The sequence below is a fragment of the Penaeus japonicus genome, unplaced genomic scaffold (genome assembly GCF_977035675.1).
Source record: "Penaeus japonicus unplaced genomic scaffold, GWHDUDI00000001_assembly GWHDUDI00000024, whole genome shotgun sequence".
Lineage (NCBI taxonomy): Eukaryota > Metazoa > Arthropoda > Malacostraca > Decapoda > Penaeidae > Penaeus > Penaeus japonicus.
The window spans coordinates 35176023-35188522 of NW_028234426.1; the positions used below are offsets into that span (position 1 = coordinate 35176023).

Consider the following 12500-nt stretch of genomic DNA (forward strand, 5'->3'; position numbering starts at 1 on the left):
ACACGACTGTCAACGAGGACGTTAATAATGGCAGGTAACTCGCCGAAACAAGAGGGTGCCAATTAGTGAATAAATCCCCCCTCTACTACAAATATCTTCCCAATCGTCTCATATTCCTCATCATTACTAAGCGTCATTCTCCGCTCACTCTAACATAGAACAGAAAATGGAAAATACAAATAACGCGAATCCAAAATCCTCGCGACAACAAATAAAAGAATGAACGTAAAATGCAGCGACCGCCATCAGCGAGCTCCAAGTTCTACGTCATAGGCTATGCTAGACAGCCAGTCGACCGACCCACTTCTCCGAATAGTAGCGTCCGTCCGGATGGGCTGTCTATAGGTGATTGCGGTCTCATTTGGGCTGTTACTACGCATTCCGGGGACACGACTGATGCCCTTTTTTTTTTTTTTTTTTTCGTCCAAACATCCGGGGCATTAAGGTAACGGAGGCTTGGTGGCGAAGTCGCTTTAATTAATTTTTTTTTTATGTAGTGATTGATTCGTAGAGGTATTTCATCCTTCATGATAGTGAAAGTCATAGCCTATCGATATAGAATAATTAAATTGAAGGAAATGAAGAAAGCAAGGAAGAGGTAGATCAATTGACAGGTGTGTAGACAAATAGATAGGCAGATAGACATATATACATACGTATAGATACATGAATACATGTATACATACATATATATATATATATATATATATATATATATATATATATTTGTATATATGTATATCTATCTATCTATCTATATTATATATAAGTATACACACACACACACACACACACACACACACACACACACACACATATATATATATATATATATATATATATATATATATATATATATATATATAGAGAGAGAGAGAGAGAGAGAGAGAGAGAGAGAGATAAAGGGTAAGTGCAAGAGAGCGAAAAAAAAGAAAAAAAAAAGCCTCCAGTTATGCCTAAACCGAAGCACAAAATACCGAAGCCAGATATTACGTGTGAGCACAATGACACAAGCAGTGCACGTGCCAGGCATCAACACAGCTGAGATCTTGGATGCGTGAGAACGTGAGAAAGGGAAATGGGCGGGGGTAAGGGGGGGGGGGATGCCGGGGATTCCCTTACTTGTGGCTTGTGACTTGTAACTTGTGAATCATGACTCATCCCCTCCCTCTCCCCCTCCCTCCTCCCACGTCTTCAATCAATTAAAGTACGTGTGTGTGCACGCGAGTGAATGTCTGAATCTAGAAAGTAGCAATGACGGCACCTGCCCGCTGCATGATGCAACATCTCGACATCTAAGCTCTCGTGGTAACAAGTTGAAGGCAGGGGTAACTTAGACACAATGTTTCCGGGGCTTCGTGCATGGCACCACGTGTAACGTTCGAGCAATGCAACGTCCAAGCAACTCCTAAACAACACACGTTCACGCACACACGCGTATAAAATAATATCCGGTTCACTTCTTGCAACTCGACGGGGAAAGTCCCAGTCCTTCCCTGTGCGACTCGGGGGGGTCGCCGCTGCCATCTACCGCTTCAACAAAGATCTCATTATTCCCACCCAAACCTTTTCTCGTTACCGAAGGCCTTCCGACGATTCCAGAAGCCGCCTTGGAGTCCTAGCTCCCTTCCTAGCCTATAGCCCCAACGGCTCCCCCCCGCCCCCCGCCCCCGCCCCCCCTCTTCCCACAACGAAATTCTTCCGAAGGACCTCAGGATGGGGAGGCGGAGTCGCTGGCAGGGGGCGCTATTTAAGCCCCGACGCGTCCGACCGCCATCAGAGTTCACTCAGCCTCGGCACGGGACAGCACGCGGGCCCTCCAGTCGTCCGTCACTAAACCTACCTCCCAATTCATTGCTCGTACCTACACTTGTGGATTCCGGAGAGTGAGGGTGTGAAGTCAATAGTGGACGAAAAGAAACAAAAGAGAGAGAGTAACTAAAAATCAGTTCAGAAAGAGTGAATTCCTCGACATTCAGTGATTAACAACATTCCTTTGATGTCAACTTCTGTGGTGAAAAGCATGGCAACGACAGGTCAACGCGGCGACAAAGGTGAGTGTTCGGATTATATTTTTCAGGACGGTTTACATTTTATTTTGATAGTGGGGGGGGGGGGAGATATTAAACATCATTTCATATCATTTCATAGGCAACCGCGAAAGAAAAAATTACACTGCTCTTGTTAATAATTCAGACTCTCATTCCTATTAAGATTTTTCGAGATATCAAATTCAAATATCACAAAAATTAAGACGTTAATAGTTGTGAAAGTCTTGGCAAGGCTACGAGACCCTCCATACCCCAAGCGACGTCTCTGGAAGCCGGTTTACCTGTGATCTCTCTCGTTCAAGAGGCCGTTCACGTACATGGAATATATTTTCGCTATTCCTGATGCATACTGATCATATGTATATCAAATAACGCTATAACACACACACACACACAAACAAACAAACAAACAAACAAACAAACAACACACACACACACACACACACACACACACAACACACACAAACAAACAACACACAAACAACACACACAGACAACACACACACACAGACAGTACACAACATGTATTGACATCTCCCTGAGGATAGATATTTACGACCCAGACCAAGGCTAGACCCCAAAGCATCCTAACCTTAGCCTCAGGCACGGACCAAAGGCATACCAGTCAGATCCAGTCGAAAATATCCTTTTCTTTTCCGTATTAGATCATTGGCTTAATGCAAACTAGAATTAACGTAAAATTGTGCATTAAAGCAACAAGAATTTTTTTTCCAAAGGGTAGGTATATCAATTTGATACCTTACTGCGTACTATTCTCAAGGCCACTCTAGCGGAGGTGCCTTCCCCCCCCCCCCACTCAGCCGCTAGGATATATCCCTGCCAGCCTTTTCTGAAAGAGAGAGGGAGAGAGAGAGAGAGAGAGAGAGAGAGAGAGAGAGAGAGAGAGAGAGAGAGAGAGAGAGAGAGAGAGAGAGAGAGAGAGAGAGAGAGAGAGAGAGAGAAAATGTGTTTGCACCCGTGTGTGTGTGTGTGTGTGTGTGTGTGTGTGTGTGTGTGTGTGTGTGTGTGTGTGTATGTGTATGTGTTTCTTGTTACCCAAATCAGAGTAAACAACCGTTTCATGGCCAGAAGTATGTTCTTCAACTTCTTTAAGGGTATAAACAAGGTCTGGTCTGTTTAGCAGTATATCTAAACATTTATAAACACAGCCTCTTCTGGTGATGATCCAGAAGAGACAGATGGGAAGAGAGAGAGAGAGAGAGAGAGAGAGAGAGAGAGAGAGAGAAAGGAAAACGAAGGAAGTGTTACATAATAAATTCCGCACAGCGACTGAACTCTTTCCTTACATAATAAACAGACGTTGCAGATGGAGCCTTGAGGGAGGGGAGGGGAGGGGGGGGGGGGAAATAACGGGGAGAAGGAAAGAAAAAAGAAAAATGAATTGGAGGATAATGAATAAAAATAAGAAGAAAAGAGAGAGACGAGGAGAATTAGTATGATGATAACAATACATAACGAAAATGCTAGTAACAATAATGATAATAAGTGTAATGATAATGATAATTTACAAAGTATTAAGAATTATATCCTTAATGATAGATTTATAAACAACAATAACAATTATAATACAGAGACTATCAAATAGAATAATCAGGAGTATTTACACTACGAATGAATATCAGAATTAGGAGATTAAAGAAAATAATCTAAAACTCAAGAATATTGAATGAAAAGAATCCGCAGACTATCTCTCCTATGTCCGCCTCTCTCCTTGACCTTTCAGAAATAGCAAACAGTTGAACAGCTGTGAAATGCGTCGGGATTGCGCCCCGTTTTCTGACATTTCCCACGCTTATGCGAAGGATGTATATATATGTATATGTTGTTACGTTTACTCGGTCATTAGGTGGTTTTATTGATTGGTTTGTTTATCTTTTGTATTTAGTGTTTTTTTTCGTCATATTCCAACGGTGCATATGCATATGTAATATATATATATATATATATATATATATATATATATATATATGCAGTAGGTCATTCTATATATAAAAACACAAAATGTACATTTTGTAAAAAAGATAAAAAAAAAAAACTTGCTGCAATTAAGTATAAATGACCCAAGAATAATACCCGATGTCCTTGTATTTTATGTTCGCTGATAAAAGAAACAGCGTCTGACCTCTCATGACCTCCTTGACTCTACAGGTGGTGGCCGGGTGATGTTTGGTGTAGCCGGGGTGATCCTGGCTGCGTCATTTCTCTTCATGCGCACGCCCGTGCATGAAACTCCAGCTCCTGCACCGACAGAGGCTGTTATCGGTAAGTATTTTTTTTTTATATATCTCTCTCGTTATTATCTGAACTGTAGATAACTCTCATGATTTTTGTTTTTCATTTGTTTAATATTTCTTGATGTTATGTGATGAAATATGATTTTTAAAAAAAGGGTATGTTTATTTTCCCTAGACTATGATCCCTGTTGCGCGTACCCTTGCGAGAACCAAGGTATCTGCATGTCCGAGGCCAACCGAAACTACACTTGCGACTGCACCGGCACGGGGTACTATGGAAGCAACTGTGAAATACGTAAGTAGAATTTCATCTCGCCTTGAAATATCGATCGTAAGAGAAGAGTATTCTCGTATAAAATAAAAATGAAAAGTTAAATGAGTATTCTCGTATAAGATAAAAAAGGTTTATGAAATACGTATAAAACACCTCCTTCTCTCTGCAGCTACTTGGTCGACGATGATAAAGACGAAACTGAAGCCAGACCCTGAATGGCTACACACATTCCTCACCTCTAACAGCTGGCTATGGGCAATCCTGAACCGCATTCCTTTTATCCACAAGCGACTGATGACTTACGTCTATCTTTGTAAGTAAAGTTCAGACGAACACCAGCAAACAGCATGTGAGATAATAGATGTAACAGTCATACTATAGTAAAAGCATATCTTTCCTATGCCACTAATGTATTAAACCAATTCTAATGACAAAGTATTGAATCGGATTCTTAAAAATACCATAAGCCATTGGTATAAATATTGAATTTATGATCTTCCTATCTGTAGCTCGTGGAGATATGGTGGATTCTCCCCCTACCTACGAGAGCGACCATTCCTACATCACACTGAACGCATACTTCAACGAGAGCTACTACGCCCGCACCCTCCCGCCCGTCCCTGAACATTGCCCCACGCCCATGGGTGTTAAAGGTGAGTGTCTTATTTGCATGTTGTCTCCTTGAGCTTCGTGTGTGATTCGGTTTACTTGGACGAAACGTTCTGCTCCGTTCTGAATGTGATAGTCGTTGGGGTTGAGCGAATTACGAATAAAAGGGGGGGGGGGGGAAATAAGTCATAATAAAGCTGAAGAAAGAGCGAAAGAAAAAAAAAATCTAAACTTCAATTAGGTAACGTAAAGCTAAAAAAAAACAAGGAAAAGAAATCCTAACCTAACTCCCCTCATTCACAGGCCCTAAGGAGTACCCAGACGTGGACGAACTCATCAAGAAAGTATTCATGAGGCGAGAGTTCATCCCCGAACCTCATGACACCAACGTGCTGTTCCAGTACTACGCTCAGCATTTCACTCACCAGTTCTTCAGGACGGACTACAAGAAGGGACCTCAACTCACCAAAGGAACTGGCGGTGTAAGTCTAGACTGCCTTCCTGTTGCTATCTCGTTCCCGTCATTGTATTCTAATGAAAGGACGGTGTTTCTGTTGCTTTATTATTGTTATTTTTATTATTTATAATAGTGATATTATTATTAGTAGTAGTAGTAATAGCAGTAGTAGTAATGAAAGTAGTATTAGTATTACTTTCAGTAGAAACCACTGACAGATAACACGATCTTCGGCGAGTATGCATACCGATCTAAACCCAACTTCCTCCCTCAGGTCGACGTCTCAAACATCTATGGACTCACTGAACAGGACCGCCGTGCACTCAGGTCAGGCGTAGACGGCAAATTGCGCACTCAGGTGAGTTGGATCTCTGACAGCATTGTTTTGTTTTGTTTTCGAAAACTCGTCATACCAAACAGGTTCTCTAGACACAAATTCTTATCTGTTAGCGGGTGGGCGGGTGTTTCCAAGCGCCCAAGGGAATGCATTGTCATGTGTATTAAGATTCAAAATCTTATGTCATCTGTATTCAAATTCAAGTCCTTGATTTGTGTTGTTATGCACGAGGACTTGGTTTTTGTTATATGTTATCAGATTCAAAATAACCTTTTTGTTTTTTGGCATTGCATCAGTACTTTTCCAAAGACAATTTTCATTATATTTATTCTTTTAATTTTTTTTTCTCGCAACCACTAATTTCTTCGATTTCCCTTCAACAGAAGATCAACGGCGAGGACTTCCCACCCTACCTCAAGGACGTCCCCGGGATCTCCATGGACTACCCTCCTCACATTCCCATTCCTGAGAACGGGAAATTCGCCCTCGGCCACCCCTTCTTCGCCCTCCTCCCCGGTCTCTTCGTAAGTAGTTTGGTTTTTGATTTTTGAAAATTGGTTTTGAGGATTATTGCAGATTTATTGTGTTTGTTTGTTAGTTAGTTTGTTTGTTTGTTGAAGCAGTTCAGTATTTTTTAGTGTTGGTTCTCTCGTAATTATTTATTTATCTATTTTTTTTTGTATTCTTGTACCGTTGAATTCATCACACGCGCCAAAGAAAAACACAAAAATCACTCCCCGCAAACTAACAAATCTTATTTCCCTTTTTAGGCCTATGCTACGATTTGGGTTCGCGAACACAACCGCGTGTGCGACGAGCTAGTGAAGCTGCATCCCAGCTGGGACGACGAGAGGATATACCATACTGCTCGCCTTATCATTGTCGGTGAGTCATTAAATATCATTCCCATAGATAATAGATTAATTGTTAATGGATGGATTGATTAACGGATTATAGGATAACAATCTTTACTAATTGACTGTCTTTTTGTTGCTTATAGGCGAAGTTATCAAGATCACCATTGAGGATTACGTGCAGCACCTGAGCCAATACAAGCTGAAGTTGACCTTTGAACCCGAGTTGACACACGGCACTCGCTTCCAGTACCACAACCGCATCCACGCCGAGTTCAACCACTTGTACCACTGGCATCCACTTATTCCCGATAGCCTCAATGTAAGTTTTCGCTGTTGTTATTGTTGTTGCTGGTGATATTGTTGTCATTATTTTTCTACTATTATTATTATTATTATTATTATTATAATTATTGTCATTATCATTATTGTTAGTAGTAGTAATAATAGTAATATTTATGATACTAGTAGCAGAACAGCAGTAGTTGTATTATCAATGTGGTGATATATACATGACCGATTTTTTCAAGACATTTTGTTTATTTTATTATTTCTTCTTCTGCAGGTGAGCGGGACCGACTACGCCATCATGGACATGGCTTACTCCACGGCGCCTGTGTTCAAGCACGGTCTGGACGAGTTCATCCACGCAATGGTCAACAGCAGAGCAGGCGCTGTGAGTATTGAGACTCCTTTCACGGGCGCGAATAGAAATTGACAGTAGAGCTTATCAGTGGAATATATATATTTTTTTTAATAACAATTATGCAAAATGTTTACCTAGTTAATCGGTACACGTCTGGTTGTAATTAGTACTTATAATTGTTTTGATTTTTTCAGCTAACGAACAGGAACCACGCCCAGGTACTGTACCCCGTGCTCAAGAAGGTCCTTGAGAATGGGCGTGAGTTGAGGTTCCAGGGCGTGAACGCCTACCGCCGGCGCTTCGGAATGGTGCCTTTCACGAGCTTCGAGGACATGACAGGAGAAACCGAACTGGCTGCCATCCTGGAGGAGTTGTATGGAGACATCGACGCTGTGGAATACTATGTTGGTGAGTATTCGACGGTTGTTTTTCTCTTGTGTAAAGAGGAGAATGGGTTCTCTCACCTTCACTCCAATCCGGGAGAGGGAAACAACCTGAGAACAACCATGCTGATTTACCTCGTCACGCCCCGAGACTTACCCTCGCCCTCTTCCTCTCCGCAGGTCTGCTGGCCGAGCGCCCCGGCCCCTCCATCACGCCCCTCACCATGGTCAACATCGGAGGACCCTGGAGCGTGAAGGGCCTCCTCGCCAACCCCATCTGCAGCCCCCGCTACTGGAAGCCCTCGACCTTCGGCGGAGAGGAGGGCTTCAACATCATCAAGACGGCCTCCCTCGAGAAGCTCTTCTGCCTCAACATGAAGGGAAGCTGCGAGGGCATCTCCTTCAAAGTCCCGCAGGGAACTCCCTAGGATGCTCTTTTAGGATTCAATTTAGGATTTATTAAATTATTATATTTTTGAGTTGTATCATACTCTAGTGAATGTATACGAGTGAGTGGTTGTTATAAAAAAAAGAAAAGAAATCATGAATCTTAGGCTGGATCTGTGTTCATGAGAGTCGAATAGGTGTTTATTTCTTGTTAGAATGGAGACTTATTTTAAGTTATTTATTTTTTCCCAACACTCTTGAGTTATTCCATCTCTACCTCATTAGACAAATGGGTCTCAAGCTGCTTACCACACGGAGGAAGAGTGTAAGCTGCTGTTTGAGAAAGCTGTTTTGTGTAATGAAGACAAGGCATTAGATAGTCAAGATGGTTAAGACGTTCCTCAAAGCTGTAGAGTATTTGCCAGTGTGCTAAGCTGAGCGATTATTAGTCACTGTGTATATACTGCTGCATGCACTTAGGGTTAGGCTTCACACACACACACACACACACACACACACACACACACACACACACACACACACACACACACACACACACACACACACACACACACACACACACACACACACACACACACACATACACACATACATCCACAACTTGCAATACAAACATATTTGAATATATTCACACTATTTTTCTACAACTCGTAGACGAGAAGCTAGTCAGTGGTTTACAGTAGATAGTGTGATTAGTAATTTAATATGTATTTAAATAGAATTCTCAGTGTATGTGATATAGGAATCTCAAAGCGCCCATGATGGTTATGTGTGTCCAAAGGATGTATTTTTGTACATTTTGTTAATAATGTTGCATGTGTATATAAATGATCTCATATGCTTACTTTTATACTTAGGAATTTAATAAATTATCAAAGAATACTATATCTATATTTGATTCATCCTTCGAAGAGGGAAAGAGAAAATTGAAAATGACATACGCTCCAGAAATAATATCGGAGTTTCACTTGCCAAAGAATGTTTAAAATGAGCAGGAAAGACGAAACTCTACGGTTGGCTCTCGCCATGTTATAAGACCTAAACACAAAGACTATAAGAATATATAATTAAATAAATTCGTCACCCATAACAACAATATGAAGATCTATCGTAGAAATAATAGAACATGCAGTATTTCAACTAACACGCATTGACACACACACACACACACACACAGAAACACACACACACACACACACACACACACACACACACACACACACACACACCTATACCTGTTCTTGCGAACGCACACACTGGGTGAATACCGGTCTTTCCTCTCCACAAAGACCAGTATGTACACAAGCAAGGAGACAAAAGCTGGCAACCCCATCAGATAAAAAAAAGTAAAAACAAAATCTAACATGCCTGACACACCTTGCAGAGAGGAAAAAGATGAAGAGGAAGAAGAAGAAGAAGAAGGAGAAAAAAACTAAACTGATAAAAACACGCATGCACGTAACCTTGGGTTCTCCCACACATCCTGGCATCAATAGCTATTACTCGGTGTGTACATTCATGGGCGGGGGAGAGGGGGAGAGTGGGTGGGGGGTTCTGAGGAAAGGGGGGTGGGGGGGAGAGGGGGGATAGAGGATGGAGGTAAAGTGATGGAGGAAGGGGTGGGGAGGTGCGAAGAGAGAGGAAAGGTAGAGTGGAGGGGGGAGGGAAGGAGGGAAGGAGAGGAGAGATGGAGGAAATGGAGAGGGGGGTGGAGGATGTGAAAGAGGGACGGGGTTTAAAAAAGAGAAGGGATGCGGGGAGGAGGAAGCAGAGAATAAGAGTGGATAAGGAAGAGCAGAAGAACAAGTAGACAAGAAGGAAAAGAAGAAAAAAAGGAATAAGATAAGACAGGAAGTGGGAGAGGTGAAGAATTAATGAAGAGAATAATAAGAACGGAAGAAGGGATCGGGGTGGGGGGGGGGGGTCAAACGAGAGGACGGAAATGAGGTTGAAAGGTCTGGCAACACTGGTTTTACGCAGCTCGGTGTCCTGACATCAGCTGATACCACTACAAAAACAAACAAATACAATTCGATTCCCAAACGATGACGATAGTACACCCAAAACATCATCCTAACCATGACTTAAAAACAAACAAACAAACAAACAAACAAAAAAAACTAACAAAAATAACAACCCAAAGCAATAAACCAAAAGATCAAATTAAACCACAACTAATAACTCAGGGACGAGAGAGAGAGAGAGAGCAACAGAAAAAAATGCATCTTAAGGACACGGCGCCAGCGAAGGTCCTACGATCCTTTCACCCAATCCTTCACCTCGATGGTAGCTGGATTACGCAATACCCTGGATGAGCTTTCGTGTGCGAACCGTTGACTCATATAGCATACACACATAAATAATCATGTGTGTGTATATGTATATATAGATAGATAGATAAATAGATAGATAGATAGATAGAGGATATAAACGCTAGATAGATAATATAATAGATTAGATAGATATGATAGATAGATAGATAGAATAGATAGATAGTAGATATAGATAGATAATGATAGATTAGGTAGGTATAGATAGATAGATAGATAATAGCGAGATAGATAGAGATATAGAGATTATAGGATAGTAGATAGAGATATAGATATAGATATATAGAGATAGATAGATAGATATATATATGATAGAAGATAGATAGATAGATAGATAGAGATAGAAGATAGAATACGAGAGAGAGTAGAGAATGGAAGAGAGAGAGAGAGAGAGAGAGAGAGAGAGAGAGAAAGAGAGAGAGAGAGAGAGATAGATAGATAGATACATAAATAAATAAATTAAGAGATTGATGGATGGATTGATAGATAGATAGATAGATAGATAGATAGACTGTTTGATAGATTGGTATGTAGACCGATAGATAGATAGATTGATGAATCGATAGATAAACTGATTGATAGATAGATAGATAGACTAATAGATAGATTGACAGATTGATGGATAAATTGATAGATCGATAGATTGATTAATTGATGATTAGATTGATAGATAGAGAGATAGATTGATAGATAAATAGATAGGTAGATAGATTGATATATTAATAAATAGATAGATTGATAGATTGAAAGATTAGTAGACAAATAGATAAATTGATTGCTAAATCGATAGATTGATAGATAGATAGATATATTGATTGATAGATCGATAGATAGATAGATCGATATATATATGTATGTATATATATATGTATATATATGTATATATATATATATATATATATATATATATATATATATTATATATATATATATATATATATATTATATATATATATATATATATATATATATATATAATTATATATTATCTATCTATATATATATATATATATATGGTGTGTGTAATTTTGTGTGTGTTTGTGTGTGTGTATGTGTGTGTGTGTGTGTGTGTGTGTGTGCGTGTGTGTGTGTGTATGTGTGTGTATGTGTGTGTGTGTGCGCGTCCGCACGCACTGACAATCCACCCTATACCTTCTTGTACCCAAAATATTCGGAAAAAAAACTAACTGGCACCGCCAGAAGGATGGACTCTGAGTCTAGAAGTACACCTGCGGCTGTGAACTCTGTGGATGGTATAGCACAAAAAAAAAAAAATAATAAAAAAATAAAAACAAATAATGATAATAAAATAAAGATAAAAAAATGAATAAATGTGAGATTAGAATATGATGAATGTGTGTGATGTTCCATGATTTTCTCTCTATGTTAATTACTATCTTATTACTCTGCTGCCCCTCAAGTTCAAATGCAGAATAAATGGCTATAGATTGATCGTTGAATATCTTCAGGCATTCATGCAAATTTTGCACGCTGTCGTATCATGCAGGGCTTTGTTGCCACGTCTGAGTGAATGACTCAAGAGGCAAGCCTTTCTCCTCCTCCTCTTTCTTCTTCTTGTACCTTTTCCTCTTCGTCATTCTTCGTGCTTCTTCTCCCCAACTTCTTCTTGTCCCTTCTTCCTCTTTCTTCGTTTTCTTGCCCCCCCCCCTTCCTCCTGCATCTTGCTTGCCATTGCGACCCCTTCTTCTTCTTCTTTTTTTTCTTCTTCTCCTCCTCCTCTTTCTTGCCTCTCCTCATTCCCCTTCTTCTTCTTCTTCTTCTTGTTCCTTCTTCTCCCCCTCCTTCTCCTTATTTTCCACACCCCCACCCCTTCCTCTCGTCCTCCTCCTCCTTCTACTTGTTCCCCCTCCTCTTCCTTTCTCTCTTCTTCCTTCC

General features: G+C 40.5%; 1 protein-coding gene across 1 annotated transcript; it reads left to right on the top strand.

Moving 5' to 3' along the window:
* Window positions 1–402: 402 nt before the first annotated feature.
* Window positions 403–9159, top strand: LOC122249372 (prostaglandin G/H synthase 2). The gene is made up of 13 exons (XM_043010168.2): window positions 403–2054; window positions 4221–4334; window positions 4482–4601; window positions 4750–4893; window positions 5090–5233; window positions 5493–5671; window positions 5921–6004; window positions 6367–6507; window positions 6754–6868; window positions 6984–7159; window positions 7403–7513; window positions 7678–7891; window positions 8047–9159. The coding sequence occupies exons 1-13, from the start codon at window positions 2000–2002 to the stop codon at window positions 8292–8294; spliced, it is 1845 nt and encodes a 614-aa protein (XP_042866102.2). The 5' UTR covers window positions 403–1999; the 3' UTR covers window positions 8295–9159.
* Window positions 9160–12500: the final 3341 nt, after the last annotated feature.

What these genes read in the sequence shown, in the direction of transcription:
- LOC122249372 (XM_043010168.2), top strand. Translation starts at nt 2,000, where the DNA reads ATGTCAACTTCTGTGGTGAAAAGCATGGCAACGACAGGTCAACGCGGC. An exon ending in CACGCCCATGGGTGTTAAAG is followed by an intron (nt 5,234 to 5,492) that starts GTGAGTGTCTTA and finishes CCTCATTCACAG; the next exon opens with GCCCTAAGGAGTACCCAGAC. An exon ending in TCAACAGCAGAGCAGGCGCT is followed by an intron (nt 7,514 to 7,677) that starts GTGAGTATTGAG and finishes TGATTTTTTCAG; the next exon opens with CTAACGAACAGGAACCACGC.